The 20,865-nt window shown below is 37.4% G+C and overlaps 1 protein-coding gene across 2 annotated transcripts in view; it reads left to right on the top strand.

Moving 5' to 3' along the window:
- Nucleotides 1-20,865, top strand: part of POLG (DNA polymerase gamma, catalytic subunit) — a 135,649-nt gene that overhangs the window by 19,521 nt on the left and 95,263 nt on the right. For both annotated transcript variants that reach the window (XM_053717669.1, XM_053717670.1), the window contains exons 7-9: nucleotides 2,905-3,087; nucleotides 10,760-10,905; nucleotides 19,346-19,472. In XM_053717669.1, the coding sequence (XP_053573644.1) occupies nucleotides 2,905-3,087; nucleotides 10,760-10,905; nucleotides 19,346-19,472 (456 nt within the window). The remainder of the gene's footprint in view (nucleotides 1-2,904; nucleotides 3,088-10,759; nucleotides 10,906-19,345; nucleotides 19,473-20,865) is intronic.

Here is a 20,865-nt window from a genome sequence, read left to right on the forward strand (position 1 = left end):
GCCCAAACTCTGGATGTTACACTTGGTCTAACAATTTATATAACTATCAATACTATGTTTTTGTTTATGGTAAGTGACATCAAATATTCTTCTATTTTCATATAATCGTGATTTGCGGTACCTACTACCACATTATTGGATCTTTCCTAGTTAAAACAACAAAGATAAAATAGCACTATCAATACTTGCTTAAAAACCATGTTCCAATTAAAGACAAGATTCCATGTATTAAGTATAAAAAGTCAATTATACTCCAAATCATGTGGAAGTTACTATGACCAGTGTAGATTCACCACATAGATGTTAAGGCTTTATTGCAAATACAGGTTAAAAAACTGTGGGGAAATACCTCTCACACAGTCAGCTACCTGCTGATGCAGTCTTCCTGCATCCACTATTTTGCTTGCTCTCTATGTTCCTTGGTGTATTATGAAGTTTTCTGTATCCCTTAAACACATAGGCCCTTATATTCAAGCTCAGGTGAGATATTCTAAAATGATCCTCCAGCACTGCAAGATTCCTAATAAAATTTTAAAAAGGCAGATTTTGTCTACTTCTCCAGAGATTATAGATCAGACTTCACAGGGGCTGAACTCACTGAATGTTCTAAGAAAAGGGGAGGAACTTGGAAGTTCCATAGAGATGAGAGATGCTTTCCTTAGAAAGTAATTAAAGTAATGGTAAATCCAAGCGTATAGCAAACACTAGGATTTACTTTCACTAAAAATCAAGTGGAGTTTAAGGGAACTTAAAGGGACAGTCATGTCCAAAATAAACTTTCAAGGTTCAGATAAGGCATGTAATTTTAAACAACTTTTCAATTTACTTTTATTACCAATTTTGCTTTGTTCTCTTGGTATTCTTAGTTGAAAGCTAAACCTAGGTAGACTCATTTGCTAATTTCTTAGACCTTGAAGGCCACCTCTTATCTAAATGCATTTTGACAGTTTTTCACCACCAGAGGGCGTTAGCTCATGTTTGTCATATAGATAACATTAAAGGGACACTGAACCCAAATTTTTTCTATCGTGAGTCAGAGAGAGCATGCAATTTTAAGCAACTTTCTAATTTACTCTTATCAAATTTGTTTAATTCTCTTGGTATCTTTATTTGAAATGCAAGAATGTAAGTTTAGATGCCGGCCCATTTTTGGTGAACACACTGTGTTGTTCTTGCTGATTGGTGGGTAAATTCACCTACCAATAAACATGTGCTTTCCATGGTTCTGAACCAAAAAAATAGCTTAGATGCCTTCTTTTTTCAAATAAAGAAAGCAAGAGAAAGAAGAAAAATTCATAATAAGAGTAAATTAGAAAGTTGTTTAAAATTGCATGCTCTATCTGAATCACAAAAGGAAAAAAATTGGGTTCAGTGTCCATTTAAAGGGACAGTATACACTCATTTTCATATAACTGCATGTAATAGACACTACTATAAAGAATAAGATGCACGGATACTGATATAAAAATCCAGTATAAAATGGTTTAAAAATGTACTTGGAAGCTTTCAGTTTAGCTCTGTTGAAAAGGTAGTTGGAAAGCCCCTTTCTTTTGCATATGGAAAGACCCTTTACACAAACAGGAGCAAGCTGGAGAAGGTAGCTGACGGTATTCAAATAAAACTTTGGGGCTTGGTTAGGAGTCTGAAAATCAGAGCAATGTTCTTTAAAAATAAGCAAAATTATACATTTTTTAAAAAAAAACAACTTTATGGGCTTTATAAATAGATCATCTACAAAACATTTATGCAAAGAAAAAATGAGTGTATAATGGCCCTTTAAGCTCACGAACGTGGAGTTACCTAGGAGTCAGCACTGACTGGCTAAAATGCAAGTCTGTCAAATAAAATGAAATAAGGGGGCAGTTTGCAGAGGCTTAGATACAATGTAATCACAGAGGTAAAAAATGTATTATTATAACTGTGTTGGTTATGCAAAACTGTGTAATGGGTAATAAAGGGATTATCTAGCTTTTTAAACAACACAAATTCTGGTGTTGACTGTCCCTTTAAGGAGAGCAATGGGGTCTGTAATCTCAAAAAGTTTATGAACCCCTGGGTCAAAAAGGACATTATACTGAAATTGTCTCCCCTTTAATGTGTTCTCAATTAATTATATTACCTGCTGGAGTGTAACTTATAGTTTTGATTTAAACTACCAATAGATGAGTCTCCAGTAATGTAATAAAATGTCCTATAAATCTTTTGGAACTGCTACCCCTAGAGATGGTGACAGTACTATGAATCTTTGGAACTTCTACTTCTAGAGATGGTGACAGTTCTAAATTCTTTAAACCATCAATTCACTTATTTCTAGGATGTTTTTCTCTAACTAATTATTCATTGACCAATCTGCAGAATTTATCAAGCCCTTCTCCCCACTTTGACTGCAGGTTCGCACAAGCAAACCTGCAGACGGATTTATCAAGCAGCAGTCATCAGACTGTTGCTTCTCTGCCCTGTTCTCCACCTCTTAGGTGGAGAATTTCAATCTTCCCCGTCCAACTGGGGAGATTGACAGCTCCTGCTCGCTCATGATTGGCTGTGGTGGGGTTGCACACGAGCGTACAGGACCGCACGTGTGCAATGGTAAAAGCAGGCAGCGGATTTCTGCCTGCCAGAGGTGGACAGTGGCTAATATGTACGCCCCTATCTGCCGTGGATGATTAATGCACCCTTTAAGTAGTCTATTTGGTCATGCATATTTTGGGTCTCTGAAAAAATATTTTCATTGGTTACTCTGTAATTGTGTTTTTTTTTGTCGGTTTTAAATAAATTTGGTGATCTGGTTTTATCTATGATTATGCTTTTAAGGGTTGCACATTTGATCGGTAAAGAAAGTAAAGCAAAATATTAGTCCTTAATGTAAAAGTTAATTTTAAATTAAATGTTACTTTTGTTTTGTAGATGTCCTCATCCAGTCACCTTGGCAGGAATGTTAGAAATGGGAGTTTCTTATTTACCTGTTAATCATAACTGGGGGAGGTACCTTGATGAAGCACAGAGCACCTATGAGGATCTCCAAAAGGAAATGAAAAAGTCCCTCATGAACCTAGCTAATGATGCCTGCCAGCTTTTGTATGAAGATAGGTATTTAAACATTTAACAAAATTGACGCTAATGTAAATGCACTCTTTATTGTACCTTTTCTTTCTAGACACACACACACATATACATACATATATATATATATATTTATATTTAAATGCAAGCATGAACATAAATAGACATATCTATATGTGTGTGTGTGTGTGTGTGTGTATATATGTATATGTCTGTGTGTGTGTGTATGTATGTGTGTATATATACTGTGTGTGTGTGTGTGTGTGTGTGTGTGTATATGTCTGTGTGTGTGTGTGTATGTGTGTATGTATGTGTGTATATATACTGTGTATGTATGTGTGTATATATACTGTGTGTGTGTGTATATATGTATATGTCTGTGTGTGTGTGTGTGTGTGTATGTATGTGTGTATATATACTGTGTGTGTGTATATATGTATATGTCTGTGTGTGTGTGTGTATGTGTGTATGTATGTGTGTATATATACTGTGTGTGTGTGTGTGTATGTATGTGTGTATATATACTGTGTGTGTGTGTATATATGTATATGTCTGTGTGTGTGTGTGTGTATGTGTGTATATATACTGTGTGTGTGTGTGTGTATATATGTATATGTCTGTGTGTGTGTGTGTGTGTGTGTGTATGTGTGTGTGTGTGTGTATATATACTGTGTGTGTGTGTGTGTGTATGTATGTATGTATGTATGTGTGTATATATACTGTGTGTGTGTGTGTGTGTGTGTATATGTCTGTGTGTGTGTGTGTGTATGTGTGTATGTATGTGTGTATATATACTGTGTGTGTATGTATGTATGTGTGTATATATACTGTGTGTGTGTGTGTGTGTGTGTGTATATGTCTGTGTGTGTGTGTGTGTATGTGTGTATGTATGTGTGTATATATACTGTGTGTGTGTGTATGTATGTATGTATGTGTGTATATATACTGTGTGTGTGTGTGTGTGTGTGTGTATGTGTGTATGTATGTGTGTATATATACTGTGTGTGTATGTATGTATGTATGTGTGTATATATACTGTGTGTGTGTGTGTATATATATATATATATATATATATACGTTGATTGCAGTAGCCATGTTAGTCCAGAGATTTAGATATCAAAATAACAAGAGTATTGCATTGAGCAATGATACTTTTTTTATTGGACTAACTATACATTTATAAGTTGACAAGCTTTCGGAAGAGTTCCTTCCTTTATCAAGTCTGAAGCAATACTGACCAATTCAATGGAATTTACAGATTATATCTTAAAACACAGAATAGCTAAGAAGACAGAAAGTGCAGGGAGAGGAGGAGGTGTCGTAAAAATCATGAGGGGGGCTTAGGTAACAGGCAGACAGTGTCCAGTGTAGGAGAACAGACAGGGGAAATATATAGCTACACATAGAGCATATACTGACATAAAGTTATATATCAACATTGAATCAATATCTATAAAGATGTGAAATTGTATATACAGGGGGAGTACAAAAGTTAAAAAAAAAAAAAAAAAAAAAAGGACAAAAGTGTGGACATAGGCTTACCTGTGTACCTATGTATAAAGAATGTGGAATATACAATGTAATTGACTAAATGAAAGTATATTACAAAAAATTTTGATAATGTGTTAAGAATCCAGAGTCCACATTTAGTCCAGAATTAAACAGGTTGAAGTGCATTATCATTTTCATTTCAAAGGTTTTTCTTTCCATGGTGTTTTTGAAGTTGCCTCTGAGAATTTTGATTTTGAGGTTTTGGATGGAGTGGTCAGGTTGGGTGAAGTGGTGACCAACAGGGGTGCAGTATTTTGTTTCACAGTGGTTTTTGATTGAGTGTCTGTGTAAGTTCATTCGAAGGTGCAGTTTTTGGCTTGTTTCTCCAATATAGCATCCCATTTCACATGCAGTGCAATGTATCATGTATACCACATTTGCAGATATACATGAATATGCCCCTTTAATGTTGTAAGATTTATTATTGTGATTTGCTGTGCTGCTTTCACAAACGTGTTGACACAGTTTGCAGAGTGCTTTATAGCAGCACTTGGTTCCATTCTGAGTGTTCTTTTTCTCAAGGGGTAGCTTCCTATGTACCAATTTCTGTTTTAGGTTAGGTGGTTGTCTGTATGCCAGGATTGGGGGTTTTGGAAAGATTTTTTTGAGTGTGGGATCCTCTAAGAGTAGTGGCTGTAAGTCTTTTATGATTTTTCGTATCCCTTCCACAGCAGGGTTGTATTTGACTACTAGTGGGATACGTGATATGTTTTTCTTCTCCCTGTATTGTAGTAAGTGTTCACGTGGAGTATTGAGGGCAGAGTTAATTTTTTTATTTATAATCCTTGTTTTGTAACCTTTTTCTCTGAATGATTGGGACAGTGTGATGAGGTGTTTGTCACGGTCCTTGGTATCTGAGCAAATTCTGTGGTATCTTGTAGCCTGACTGTAGATTATGGATTTTTTAATGTGATTGGGGTGGGAGCTGGAGCTGTGGAGGTAGCTGCATCTATCTGTTGGTTTCCTGTATACAGATGAGTGCAGTTTGCCATTTGTGATGGATATTGTTGTATCCAGGAAGCTGACACAGTCTCTAGAAAAGTTCATTTTAAGCTTGATTGATGCATGAAATAGATTAAATGATTTATGAAAATGTTCAAGGTTTTTTTCTCCTTCTGTCCATATGATGAAAATATCATCGATGTAGCGAAAGTATTTGAAGGGTTTGTGAGGGTGAGCGGCTAGGAATCTCTGCTCTAAGTCAGCCATGAAGAGGTTTGCATACTGTGGTGCCATTTTGGTGCCCATGGCTGTTCCCATGGTTTGTAAGTAGATGGAGTGGTTGAAGATGAAATAATTGTGAGTAAGTATAAATTCTGTAAGTTTACTGACTGTAGAAGCACTATATGTCTGGTTAGGGCTGTTGGAGGAAAGAAAGTTTAAGCAGGCATCAATACCATCTTTATGTGGAATATTGCTGTACAGGGACTCCACATCCATTGTCACAAGTATAGTATCCTCTGGCAATTCTGTTATCTGGCTGATTTTGTTAAGAAAATCAGTGGTGTCTTTTATAAAGCTAGTGGTGTTAATAACTAATGGCTTAAGAATATTCTCCACTAGGCCCGATAGTTGCTCAGTCAGAGTGTCCATGCCTGTTATTATTGGTCTTCCTGGGTTCCCTGGTTTGTGGATTTTTGGGAGCATGTAGAATGTCCCTATGCTAGGGTTAGAGGGCACCAGTTTGTCCAGTTTATGTTGTGTGTGTTTAGGGAATGTTTTAATTATTTTTCGAAGTTGCAAAGTGTATTCCTGGGTGGGGTCCTTTTCCAGTTTTTTGTAGTAAGTTTGATCTGATAATTGTCTATTTCCCTCTGTGATGTAGTCCTGTGTATTCATGATCACCACTGCTCCTCCCTTGTCCGCAGGCTTAATGGTAATATTTTCATTATTTCTTAAGTTTTTTATAGCGTTTTTTTCTAAGTGTGAGAGGTTATACATTATTTTTTTCTGCTGTGTGTTGAGCAGAGATGCAGTTCTCAACCGGAAGCTTTCAATATAGCTGTCCAATTTTGTGTTGCGTCCTGCTGCAGGTGTGAAGATTGTGTTCTTTTTCTTTTCATTGTAGTCCTCCCTAGTGCTGGTATTTTCTTTGTCATAGAAGAATTCTTTTAGCCGCAATCTCCTGAAGAATTCCTCTAAGTCTGAGTACAGTTGGATTTTGTCTAGATTTGTACTTGGACAGAATGATAATCCTTTACACAGTACTGATATCTCTGGCCCTGACAGGTGGTAGTTTGAAAGGTTCACAATCCCTGAGTTTTCTGTGTGGTTTTCTTGGTTGGTGACAGTTTGAGTTTTAAATGAGGTGCTGTTATTGTCTGTTGACGTTTGGTCATTTGTTGTTGTAGTTGATCAAGAAAATAATGTTGTAGTTGACAAGAAAATAATGAGTACAATGAAGAAATTAAAAAAGAAATGCAACACTTCCACAAAACACAACAACAAAATTTTATCAAGAAGAAAAAGAAGAAACTTGCATGCCTGTCACAAAACAGAATAAAACACCAAATGCAAGAAAACAGAGCTCCAGGTGACAGATCAACTACAACAACAAATGACCAAACGTCAACAGACAATAACAGCACCTCATTTAAAACTCAAACTGTCACCAACCAAGAAAACCACACAGAAAACTCAGGGATTGTGAACCTTTCAAACTACCACCTGTCAGGGCCAGAGATATCAGTACTGTGTAAAGGATTATCATTCTGTCCAAGTACAAATCTAGACAAAATCCAACTGTACTCAGACTTAGAGGAATTCTTCAGGAGATTGCGGCTAAAAGAATTCTTCTATGACAAAGAAAATACCAGCACTAGGGAGGACTACAATGAAAAGAAAAAGAACACAATCTTCACACCTGCAGCAGGACGCAACACAAAATTGGACAGCTATATTGAAAGCTTCCGGTTGAGAACTGCATCTCTGCTCAACACACAGCAGAAAAAAATAATGTATAACCTCTCACACTTAGAAAAAAACGCTATAAAAAACTTAAGAAATAATGAAAATATTACCATTAAGCCTGCGGACAAGGGAGGAGCAGTGGTGATCATGAATACACAGGACTACATCACAGAGGGAAATAGACAATTATCAGATCAAACTTACTACAAAAAACTGGAAAAGGACCCCACCCAGGAATACACTTTGCAACTTCGAAAAATAATTAAAACATTCCCTAAACACACACAACATAAACTGGACAAACTGGTGCCCTCTAACCCTAGCATAGGGACATTCTACATGCTCCCAAAAATCCACAAACCAGGGAACCCAGGAAGACCAATAATAACAGGCATGGACACTCTGACTGAGCAACTATCGGGCCTAGTGGAGAATATTCTTAAGCCATTAGTTATTAACACCACTAGCTTTATAAAAGACACCACTGATTTTCTTAACAAAATCAGCCAGATAACAGAATTGCCAGAGGATACTATACTTGTGACAATGGATGTGGAGTCCCTGTACAGCAATATTCCACATAAAGATGGTATTGATGCCTGCTTAAACTTTCTTTCCTCCAACAGCCCTAACCAGACATATAGTGCTTCTACAGTCAGTAAACTTACAGAATTTATACTTACTCACAATTATTTCATCTTCAACCACTCCATCTACTTACAAACCATGGGAACAGCCATGGGCACCAAAATGGCACCACAGTATGCAAACCTCTTCATGGCTGACTTAGAGCAGAGATTCCTAGCCGCTCACCCTCACAAACCCTTCAAATACTTTCGCTACATCGATGATATTTTCATCATATGGACAGAAGGAGAAAAAAACCTTGAACATTTTCATAAATCATTTAATCTATTTCATGCATCAATCAAGCTTAAAATGAACTTTTCTAGAGACTGTGTCAGCTTCCTGGATACAACAATATCCATCACAAATGGCAAACTGCACTCATCTGTATACAGGAAACCAACAGATAGATGCAGCTACCTCCACAGCTCCAGCTCCCACCCCAATCACATTAAAAAATCCATAATCTACAGTCAGGCTACAAGATACCACAGAATTTGCTCAGATACCAAGGACCGTGACAAACACCTCATCACACTGTCCCAATCATTCAGAGAAAAAGGTTACAAAACAAGGATTATAAATAAAAAAATTAACTCTGCCCTCAATACTCCACGTGAACACTTACTACAATACAGGGAGAAGAAAAACATATCACGTATCCCACTAGTAGTCAAATACAACCCTGCTGTGGAAGGGATACGAAAAATCATAAAAGACTTACAGCCACTACTCTTAGAGGATCCCACACTCAAAAAAATCTTTCCAAAACCCCCAATCCTGGCATACAGACAACCACCTAACCTAAAACAGAAATTGGTACATAGGAAGCTACCCCTTGAGAAAAAGAACACTCAGAATGGAACCAAGTGCTGCTATAAAGCACTCTGCAAACTGTGTCAACACGTTTGTGAAAGCAGCACAGCAAATCACAATAATAAATCTTACAACATTAAAGGGGCATATTCATGTATATCTGCAAATGTGGTATACATGATACATTGCACTGCATGTGAAATGGGATGCTATATTGGAGAAACAAGCCAAAAACTGCACCTTCGAATGAACTTACACAGACACTCAATCAAAAACCACTGTGAAACAAAATACTGCACCCCTGTTGGTCACCACTTCACCCAACCTGACCACTCCATCCAAAACCTCAAAATCAAAATTCTCAGAGGCAACTTCAAAAACACCATGGAAAGAAAAACCTTTGAAATGAAAATGATAATGCACTTCAACCTGTTTAATTCTGGACTAAATGTGGACTCTGGATTCTTAACACATTATCAAAATTTTTTGTAATATACTTTCATTTAGTCAATTACATTGTATATTCCACATTCTTTATACATAGGTACACAGGTAAGCCTATGTCCACACTTTTGTCCTTTTTTTTTTTTTTTTTTTTTTTAACTTTTGTACTCCCCCTGTATATACAATTTCACATCTTTATAGATATTGATTCAATGTTGATATATAACTTTATGTCAGTATATGCTCTATGTGTAGCTATATATTTCCCCTGTCTGTTCTCCTACACTGGACACTGTCTGCCTGTTACCTAAGCCCCCCTCATGATTTTTACGACACCTCCTCCTCTCCCTGCACTTTCTGTCTTCTTAGCTATTCTGTGTTTTAAGATATAATCTGTAAATTCCATTGAATTGGTCAGTATTGCTTCAGACTTGATAAAGGAAGGAACTCTTCCGAAAGCTTGTCAACTTATAAATGTATAGTTAGTCCAATAAAAAAAGTATCATTGCTCAATGCAATACTCTTGTTATTTTGATATATATATATATATATATATATATATATATATATATATATATATATATATATATATAAAATCTCAAACCTGGTCTAGAGGGCTGCTGCACCGGAGTTTAGAGAAAAAACCACAGCTTGCTGTATTGGGTCCTCGTCAGATTACTGCACTGCACCTTTTGTTTTTAAACTCTGGGGGGCTCCCCTCAGTAGTAATCTGCTAGGGACCCAATCCAGCAAGGTGTTTTTTGTTTTGTTTTGCTAACTGCTGTCCTATGCAGCACAAATAAAAAGCCAGTACCCAGTCACATACACCCTTTTGTCCCTTGACAGCCCCTCACACACATCTTTTCTCATACTGCTGGGATCTAGCTGCCTGTTTAATGAATTGGGGGTCTTTTTATGAGAGTTCAGTTTTGTGTGTTTTCCTCCCATGTGGTAATCTCAATTCCTATTCTTCAGTTACTACTTATTTTCTGTTATGTCCTTTTGCTGTGCACTCTTTATTAATGGAGCCACAGATTCACTGCCACAGAAGTACCACTCGGGACCTGCAGTGCTCTTCATATACCCTATAGATGTTGGATCAGCAGCAGTTTCCACTCTGGTCTAGCAGTGCTTTGCAAGGGTTAAACACCTAGTTCAAGGTTGCTAGTGTTAAAATGAACTAGAGCATGTCATTTTTAGACTAAGATGGCCCTTTAAGCTCAGACCAGTGGAAGAGCTCTAGAGACAGGTAACGTTCACCTCAGCAGCACTGGAAAATCTAAATGTACCTTTTTATTTGCTGCAACATTTTCACAGATGAGCTTTATTTATCATATTTTGTGTCTCACAGGTACAAGGAGGATCCATGGCTTTGGGATTTAGAGTGGGATATCCAAGAATTCAAGCAGAAAAAAATAAAACAAAATAAAAAGCACAAAGATACAGAAGAAACGACAGAAACTCTGGCAAATGCAGCACATGCAGATTTGAATGAAGGTAAGAAACAATATTTGCTCAGAACATAAAATGTACATGAAACAAAAAAAAATAGGCCTACATTAAGTTAAAATTGCTCGAGTGTTTCTACTTTTGCAGTCATTTCAAGCCCAAAGCTATTTTTTATAGCTTGAGCAATAATCAAAGGCACACTAATATCTGCATGTTGAATAGCATGGGTGCACTAAATACCTCACATAATAGACATTGCAATTGAGCGATAGTTCACCAATAGTGGAGTTTTTCATGTATTTCTGTTCTGTACTATTAATAAAAATGATTTACTTAAAGGACCAGTCAACACAGTAGATTTGCATAATCAACAAATGTAAGATAACAAGACAATGCAAACGCACTTAGTCTGAACTTCAAATGAGTAGTACATTTATTTTCTGACAATTTTAAAAGTTATGTCTTTTTCCACTCCCCCTGTACCATGTGACAGCCATCAGCCAATCAGAAATGCATACACGTACCATGTGACAGCAATCAGCCAATCACAAATGCATACACACTTATTCTTGCACATGCTCAGTAGGAGCTGATGACTCAAAAAGTTTAAATATAAAAAGACTGTGCACATTTAGTTAATGGAAGTAAATTGGAAAGTTGTTTAAAATGGCATGCGCTATCTGAATAATGAAAGTTTAATTTTGATTGAGTGTCCCTTTTAAGGTCTTCAAAATCATTACATTTTAAAGCTGTATTTAGGATTGCACTTGAGCACTACACTTAACTCACCACTTATAATATCCATTTACCCCTTGGATGTGCATAACAATCTCTGGTCGTCATACACATCCATTCCTCTTTGCATATTACCACCAGGTGCCATCATCCCAGGGGTCCCCCTTTCCTTTCTGGATCCTAGGTACCCCCAAGCACTGCAGACGGTGAACAAGACTGCAGTCTCCATACCCATCACGGTCTCCTTGCATGTGGTCACCATGGGCGCACTTGTGCATGTCACAAGGGGATAGGAACTACCTGCTAATGCAGAAAGTTATGGAGACTGAGCCAGGAGATTAGGGGGAGGATTCTGCAAGCCCATATTCTCAGGCCACTTTCAGGAACAGGTCCCTCAATTGAAAAATGGTAAGGTCTGCTATTTTAAATGAGGGGTAGCATGCCCCTGTAATTTGCAGGTGATTGCCTTAAAAATGTTGATTACCTTCAGAAGCACTAAAAGTGCAGTTGAGCTGAGGGAGGTGGGCTCTAAGATAGCTCCTATCTGCCCTTCTTTCCATTCAATTGAAAGGTCACTTGCCCCTCTAGCAGGAGAGAAAGGGGCTCTTTTAGAATCCACCTCATGACGCAACAATGGTCAGTTAACAAGTGAGCAAACTAACACCTAGATTACGAGTTTTGCGTTCGTGTTTTAACGCTAAAAAAAATGGCCATTTCAGGGTTTAAACAGCAACGCAGCCATTACGAGTCTTGTCGGTATAGCTGTACCGCAAGCCTATTAGCCTGTAACGCAACGTCAGTGTCGCACTCAAAAAAATGACGTTTTTGTGTGGAATTTTCATAGCGCTGCCATTACAAGTTTTGCTGTGAGGCTAAAAAGCTTGTGTTCCAGCCTATACCGACACGATCCATTTCACAACCTGAGAGCAGTAGTTATGAGTTTTACACAACAAAACTGTTACACAAAACTCATAACTAAACTGTTACAAAGTACACTAAACACCCATAAACTACCTATTAACCCCTAAACCGAGGCCCTCCCGCATCGCAAACACTATATTAAACTTATTAACCCCTAATCTGCCGCTCTCTACATCGCCGCCACTAATAAAATGTATTAACCCCTATTCCACCGCTCCCTGACATCGTCACCACTATACTAAAGTTATTAACCCCTATTCTCCCGCACTCCAACATCACCCACACTATAATAAAGATATTAACCCCTATTCCGCAGCTCCCCGACAACGCCGCCACTAAATAGTTATTAACCCCTAAACCTCTGTCCTCCCTCTTCACTAAATAAACCTATTAACCCCTAAACCGCCAGCCCCCCCACATCGCCAAAAACTAAATTTAACTATTAACCCCTAAACCTAACAACCCCCTAACTTTAAATTAAAATTACAAGATCCCTATCTTAAAATAAAAACTTACCTGGGAAATTAAAAAAAACAACCTAAGTTTAAACTATAAATTAACCTAAGATAACTATTAGACTAAAATGAAAATACTGTAACTATCAATTAAATAAATTAAATTACTCATTAAAAAAAAACCTAACACTACTAAAAAAACTAAATCTACAGTTAAAAAAGAATAAAAATACTAAATTACAAAAAATAACAAACACTAAATTATGAAAAGTAACAAACGAAATTTTCCAAAATAAAAACAATTACACCTAATCTAATAGCCCTATAAAAATAAAAAGGCCCCTTTTGTAGGGCATTGCCCTAAAGAAATCAGCTCTTTTTCATATAAAAAAATACAAAGACCCACCCCAACAGTAAAAACCACCACCCAACCAACCCCCCCAAAATAAAAAACCTAACTCTAAAAAAAAAGCTACCCATTGCCCTGAAAAAGGCATTTGTATGGGCATTGCCCTTAAAAGTGCATTTAGATCTTTTTCATTGCTCTTAAAAGGGAATTTAGCTCTTTTAACAAAGCCCAAAACCCTAATCTAAAAAAAAAACCCACCCAAAAAAGTTTTAAAAAAACCTAACGCGGGGGGCGGAGCTAGCCATCAGAGTGGACGGACGTGTATTACATGAGCTCCAGCTCTTAACATAGATTTGGGGGGTAAATTGGTAGTTTACCACATTGCTGAGAAGCCCTACTAATGACCTTAACAAGGTTTATCCCTTTCCAACGCTTTTGATCGAGATTGGGAACCCAAGAGCTGAACATACTTTTGCTCACAGTATTTTCTGAAGACTACGACACAGGAAAATGGCGGATTTGACTAGATAGGAGATGGAAGCTCTGAGAGCTCTCGAGACTGCCTTTAGACAAATTGAGTCTCAGCTGGTCAAGGCTTTTGATGGCACCATTACGAGAGCCAACTGCGGCTACACTACAGGGCACTAAAGTACAGAGCGTGGCTGAGAATGTATTAGCCATGAGTACTGATGTCCATGTCACTGCAACAGATGTACCGGCTCATTCTTCAGAGGAGCACATACAGATAGCCGAACATGGATTGCGGGGAGCGGGCAATCAGAGTTTTCGTCTGTACCATGGTGCCCCTGCTAACTCTGGGCCATACAATAGCAGCGGTGGCGTTTGGGTGAAGCCGAAGTCTGTTTTACGGGAAGACCAGAGGCGGCGAGCTCCGTGCACCCTAGAGGGAGACCCAAACGGGCTCCAATGTTCCTACGGGGATCGGAGGACTTCCTACCCGACTTCGTACTATAAGGAGACCCTTAGTCTACTAAGTCTACAGCTGCCTTCTGCTGACATCCCGCTTGAGATAGAGGTCTCGTTTTGGGAACCCCGATCTGGTTTTGAGAAGTTTTTTGGGCTTGCTCTGCTGGGTTCATCAGGCATGTTCTTTTCCTTTCCTGTTCACCAAAATTGTGGCTAGTCTGTTCGACCATGGGTAATGCAGCCTGGACTTGAAATAAACCGCGACATATGTGTTGTTTCAGGCTACAGCAAAAGACTGGCACTGTTATTTTGCCCCAAACATACTATTTGTTTAACCGGACTGAGTGCCAATATCTAGCTGCCCTAGTTTATGCATCTACTGGCGATCTATAAACCCACGCCATGAAGTTAATTATGTCTGTTGTACACAAGGTTTATTCTCCCTTTATTAGTAATTTTGTTGGAAATGTAGAGATGTTAGCTGTTTGATTTTGCCTTTATTAAGTGTGCGATATTTATCTTGTAAACTGATGTATGCAAAATAACCTTGTTGCGTGTAGGTTTGACATTACACTGATAGAGCCTACAAATGCTCAAATTTTCCTCAGCTCCTGGACAGAGGTCACTTTGGAGTCTATCCATATACACTATTTGCCATTGTGTCTGTGAAGAAGCTTAATATGTTTGCTCATTTTCTCTTACCCTCATCTCTTTACAGTTTAAATAGTCTCCTGTCGCTGGGTATAGGGCCCGTGCCCAGTCAGCAGGATTAGATTAAGAGAGAAGTAAATATTTTTCTTGTGTGTAGCTAAAACACTACTGTCATCCTGTTATCTGCTTAACATTAAGTGTACTATTAGCATATTTATTTACAACTTAATTAAGCTTCACTGTTTCTCCGGCATTTAGGCAGTTAGTTGCACCCTAGAGCTCTAGATCTAGATAATATGCAGTGTTGAGATCCTGGCTCTAGTATAAACTAATTCTGCGCATTGTAAATCTGTCTGGCCATTTGATCAGCTCAAGATGTTGGGTAGGCATATCTGATAAATATTTCCTATGCTTTGGTTATGTCTAACATTGTAAGCCGGTTTATGTACCTTACATGGCACTCGCCTTAGCCCTACACGCTTAACTTGTTATTCTAGGAAAAACTCCCTTAAATAGTCCCTTACACTTGACTAGATCACTAGCCTTGACATCCTCTTGGGGAGATTACTTACTTACACTATATTCTCCTGAGATATCTTAGGCTTTATTTTAAGTGAAGTCTGTACCTAACGGGTTTCTGCTTGCAACAGATGCATTCTCTAGGATTTAACAATATTATCTCTTATTGCAGTATAGATATGAATGCCGTTCTCGAAATTTAGTTTCAGTTATGTTATGAGCCGAATTATCTCTTTAATGTTATTAGCCCCTCCAGGTGAATCCTTATGTCATACGATTAATCTCCGCCCCTACCTCTCTCTCTCCCCCTTCCTTCTCCCTCTCCCCCTTCTTAGGACTCTGGTTCTCTGTGATAGAGTTCAGGGTTCTTTTGTGCGGTTTCCCTTGACACATACTGCATCCTGGAATATCCCCCCCCCCCTTACTTGATACCCATAATCTAGAAGGCTCAGTTGTGCTCTTTGTTGACACTTTTTAGTTCTATTCTCTTATGAGCCACAGTTTGTCATCTGTTTTTATTATAATAAAAAAATATAAAATGAAGTGTATGATTTACAATATGGATTCTACATTTGTACATTTTTATATGTCCGTGCTATTATAATTTATGTTGTACTAAGGTTACAAAAAAAGCAAAAAAATGGGAGGTTTGTTCTTCACTTGTTCTGTGATTGAAAAAGGATTGATTTAATGATGTAGTTCTCATGACCAACATGTTCTTTTTACACACCGATGTGATTTTTGTAACAGCATTTATTTGTTGGTCTGCCTTTTCAACCTCAATATAAATTATTTAAAAAAACAAACAAAAAAAAAAAAACCCTAACACTAATCCCTGACGATCCACTTACAGTTTTTGAAGTCCGGACATCCATCCTCATCCAGGCGGCTAGAAGTCTTCATCTACACGGCAAGGTCTTCATCCATTCAGGCGGCGTCTTCTAGCTTCATCCAGATGGCATCTTCTAGCTTCATCCCAGCGGCACGGAGCTAATAGAATTTCAGTAGCTTTCATCCTATTCTCTGATTTGAATTTCCAAAATCAAATCAGCCAATAGGAATGCAAGGGACACCATTTTGAAAAGGCTCCCTTGCATTGAAGATTCAGTATACGGCGGCAACGGTATGAAGAGGATGCTCCGTGCCGGATGTCTTCAGGATGGAGCCGCTCCGCACCGCCGGGATGAAGAGAGAAGATGTCGTCTAGATGAAGCTAGAAGGCGCCGCCTGTATGGATGAAGACCTCACCGCCTGGATGAGGGGTTAGTGTTAGGTTTTTTTTAACTTTTTTTTTTTTTTTAACTTTTTTTTTTTTTTTATAGATTAGGGTTTTGGGCTTTCTTAAAAGAGCTGAATGCGTTTTTCAGGGCAATGGGTAGCTTAGTTTTTTTTTTTAGTGTTAGGTTTTTTATTTTGGGGGGTTGGTTGGGTGTTGGTTTTTACTTTTGGAGGGGGTCTTTGTATTTTTTTTACAGGAAAAAGAGCTGATTTCTTTAGGGCAATGCCCTACAAAAGGCCTTTTTAAGGGCTATTGGTAGTTTATTGTAGGCTAAGGTTTTTTTTTTTTTTTTTTGCGGTGGCTTTTTTTATTGTGTCGGGGAGCTGCAGACTAGGGGTTAATATCATTATTATAGTGTGGGCGATGTTGGGGTGCGTGGGAATAGGGGTTAATATGTTTATTATAGTGGCAGCGATATCGGAAGCGGCAGATTAGAGGTTAATACATTTATTTTGATGGCAGCGATGTCGTGGGCGACAGATTAGGGGTTAATACGTTTATGTAGTTGTCGGCGGCAGCAGATTAGGGGTGTTTAGACGCGGGGTTTATGTTAGGGTTTAAACGTAACGTTTTTCCCCCATAGACATCAATGGGGTTGCGTTACAGAGCTTATCATTCCGCGATCGCAGGTGTTAGAAAAAAAACTAACACTTTCTCCCCATTCATGTCTATGGGGAAAGCGTGCACGAGAACGTCAAAGCAGCTCTTGTATTTTGTGCGGTATGGAGCTCATTGCCACCATATCGCACGCACAAGGCGGCTTTTTCAAAACTCGTAATGGCATCGCTATGGAAGGTGAAATAACGCAACTTTTGTTGCGTTCGTTTCGCACCCTCTATAGCACAAAATTTGTAATCTAGGTGTAAGTGTTTTTAACTTTTTCACAATAAAATGGATGTTTTAATGGATTGAGGTCTTCTATGTGTATTGCACTCTGTCGGTAGCGGTAGCAGTAAACACGACCCTTACTGGTCTTTTTTACTTTGCTTTGTTTAAGGGGATACTAAACCCAAATTGTTTCTTTCATGATCCAGATAAAGCATGCAATTTGAAGAAACTTTCTTAATTACTCTTATTATCAATTTTTCTTCATTCTCTTGCTATCTTTATTTAAAGGGACAGTCAAGTTAAAAAAAAAACTTTCATGATTTAAATAGGGAATGCAATTTTAATCATCTTCCCAATTTACTTGTATCACCAATTTTGCTTTGTTCTCTTGATATTCTTAGTTGAAAGCTAAACCTAGGAGGTTCATGTGCTAATTTATTAGACCTTGAAGACTGCCTCTAATCTGAATGCATTTTGACCACTAGAGGGCATTAGTTCATGTGTTTCATATAGATAACATTGAGCTCATGCACATGAAGTGACCTAGGAGTGAGCACTGATTGGCTAAAATTCAAGTTTGTCAAAAGAACTGAGATAAGGGGGCAGTCTGCAGAAACTTAGATACAAGGTAATTACAGAGGTGAAACGTGTATTATAACTGTGTTGGTTTTGCAAAACTGGGGAATAGGTAATAAAGGGATTATCTTTCTTTTTAAACAACAAAAATTCTGGTGTTGACTGTCTCTTTAAGAAGCAGGAATGTAAAGCTTAGGACCCGGCCTATTTTTAGGTTCAGCACCCTGGATAGTGCATGCTTATTGGTGGCTACATTTAACCACCAATAAGCAAGAAGGTTCTGAACCAAAAATGGGCTGGCTCCTAAGCTTTACATACATTCCTGCTTTTTAAATAAAGATAGCAAGAGAACAAAGAGAAATTGATAATAGGACTAAATTAGAAAGTTGCTTAGAATTGCCTGCTCTATCTGAATCATTAAAGAAATATATTGGGTTTAGAATCCCTTTAAGTTTATTGTTACAATCCATACTGAGTGTACATATATGGTAATCGACTCTTGCCAGTTGGACTCAGGGAGCAGAGAGGCAGTGAGAATGAAGCTTATTTTTGTAGAGTGGAACTATTAACTGCTAGGTGGACTTTAAAAGTTTTGCCCCTTTTTGATCTGACTGGTAGTCAAATTTGAAATGATTTTTTTTTTAGCATATTTATAAGTATTTAATTTTTCTCCCACCATCTTTTAAAGTTTTCTTGTAAAATGTCAATACGGGTAATTTTAATATGGATACCATAATCAAACCATGAGAGATATTAAGATTAAATATATTTACTATGCATTTATCCTACATTTTTATCAAATGTCTTTTTTTTCATGTAATGAACATTTTCTTTAGTTTCATTTTATTATTTATTTGTAATGATAACAAACCAATGTCTAATGGATGCTAGAAAGGAATATTGCAAGTTGAAAACAACTAGATCCATATTTTCCAATGTTCAAAGACAAAACCTACATTTTGAAGCAAAATTTAACCCAATGTATAATGTAGTTCTTACAATATCTCATAATATGCCAAGGTTTTAAAAGTGCAGATGCTACTGGTTAAATGTAAAATCACGATCCTGTCCCACTCATTGCCATCCTCTGATGATATAATAGAATATTTTACTAACTGCGTTTGCCAGCTACTCTAGAGTATGTGTGGGTGTCTTGCATATTGTCAATTTTCAAATGTTAATTATATAATTATTATGTCTTGAACAGTTAGAGCTTCTTTTTTTTTCTTTTTTATATTTTTAAAATAGATCCTGGTCCTCCTACGGAAGAAGAAGAATCCATACCTCCAACAAGTAAAGTTTACTTGGAGAATCTAAAAGAAAAGACCATGTCTTTATTACCCAAAAGAAACCAGCACCTGCCAGGCCACCCTGAGTATGTAACTATCATTCTTTTCGTATTTTTCAATTTCATCTGTTGAGATAAATACATGAAAGTCATCTCATAAAATTAATGCACATGACTTAGTGTCCCACATAAGCCCAGACAAAATCAGACACAACCACCTGAATTGAATAAGGAAATGGATGTACAGCGAGCAATCACAACAAATAACAATTTAAAGGCTTTCAAAATTGTTTTATTGCAGTAAACACACACACACAGAACATATATTATTTTCCTTACAGCGGTAAGTTCAGCCATGAGGTAGGAGTGACTTAGTCCTAAAGCAATATACCTGAGTTCTGGGAATTGTTGTTCTTTTGTTTAGCCCAGTAAACCAGTCCCCTCCCACAGCACATAATTCCTATTTCTATTCACTTTATGATAAAAATCTCAACGGCTATGTTTTATATCCAATAATTTTTTTCTTTGGCTTCATACAAACTTCTGCATACCCTATGTCTCTCTTTATTTATAGAATGCAATATAAGCTTGCCCCTATATAAATTCAGAAGCCAGGTCTGAACAGTATAAATGTGTGTGTGTATGTGTGAGTGTGTGTGTATATATATATATATATATATATATCTATATCCGTGGGTTCCAATGGAGCTGGGGCAGTTTTATCAGCCAGCGTTACTTTCTCACAGACTAGTTGTGCACAAACATGTGCTTCCTGTTAGTTTCAAAATAATCAGCTATAATTTAACCTAAAAAATCCCTTTTATATAGCGTTTTCTCATAGGCATGGAAGATTTTCCTTTAAAGTCCATTTGATGGGGTTTTTTCCAGACAATATGCATATTCTTCCAATTTTGGGATTAAATGGTTATTTCCTTTTACCCTATTTAATAAATATAATAAAAGTGACTAAGAAACATCTGTTCAAATATGCTTTTGAGGGTCTATATATGATAGGCATTCTGTTCATTGCAACTAAATTATGGCAGGATGTCTGAATACAAACACATTAAATCAGTCCCTATTTTAAACTACCTTGATACGCTCATGTAACTATAGCATTTTTAATTCAGTGCTCACTGCTTAGAATATACATAGAAAACTAATGCAATTATTTCTTACCTGTTCAAAACTGATTTTTTTTGTTCTGCCTAATTATGACAAATAACCTGCAACCATTGTAGATGACAGAGATTTCCTGCTTGTACTGATACTGTACAATACTTGACTCAGTATTAAGGATGCTAACTCCTTACTTACTGCCCATGGGGGCTATTTAGGTAGATCTGTTAGAAGAACACAGTTACTGGATGTTACTAGTTTACTACTAATTCCTGAAATGTAATAATATTCTTTGAATGTACATGTTTCTATTTTGTCATTCATCACCATCATTAAGCGGGCCCTGATATCCTTGGTCATA

Source organism: Bombina bombina, chromosome 6 (assembly GCF_027579735.1).
Source record: "Bombina bombina isolate aBomBom1 chromosome 6, aBomBom1.pri, whole genome shotgun sequence".
Taxonomy (NCBI): Eukaryota; Metazoa; Chordata; class Amphibia; order Anura; family Bombinatoridae; genus Bombina; species Bombina bombina.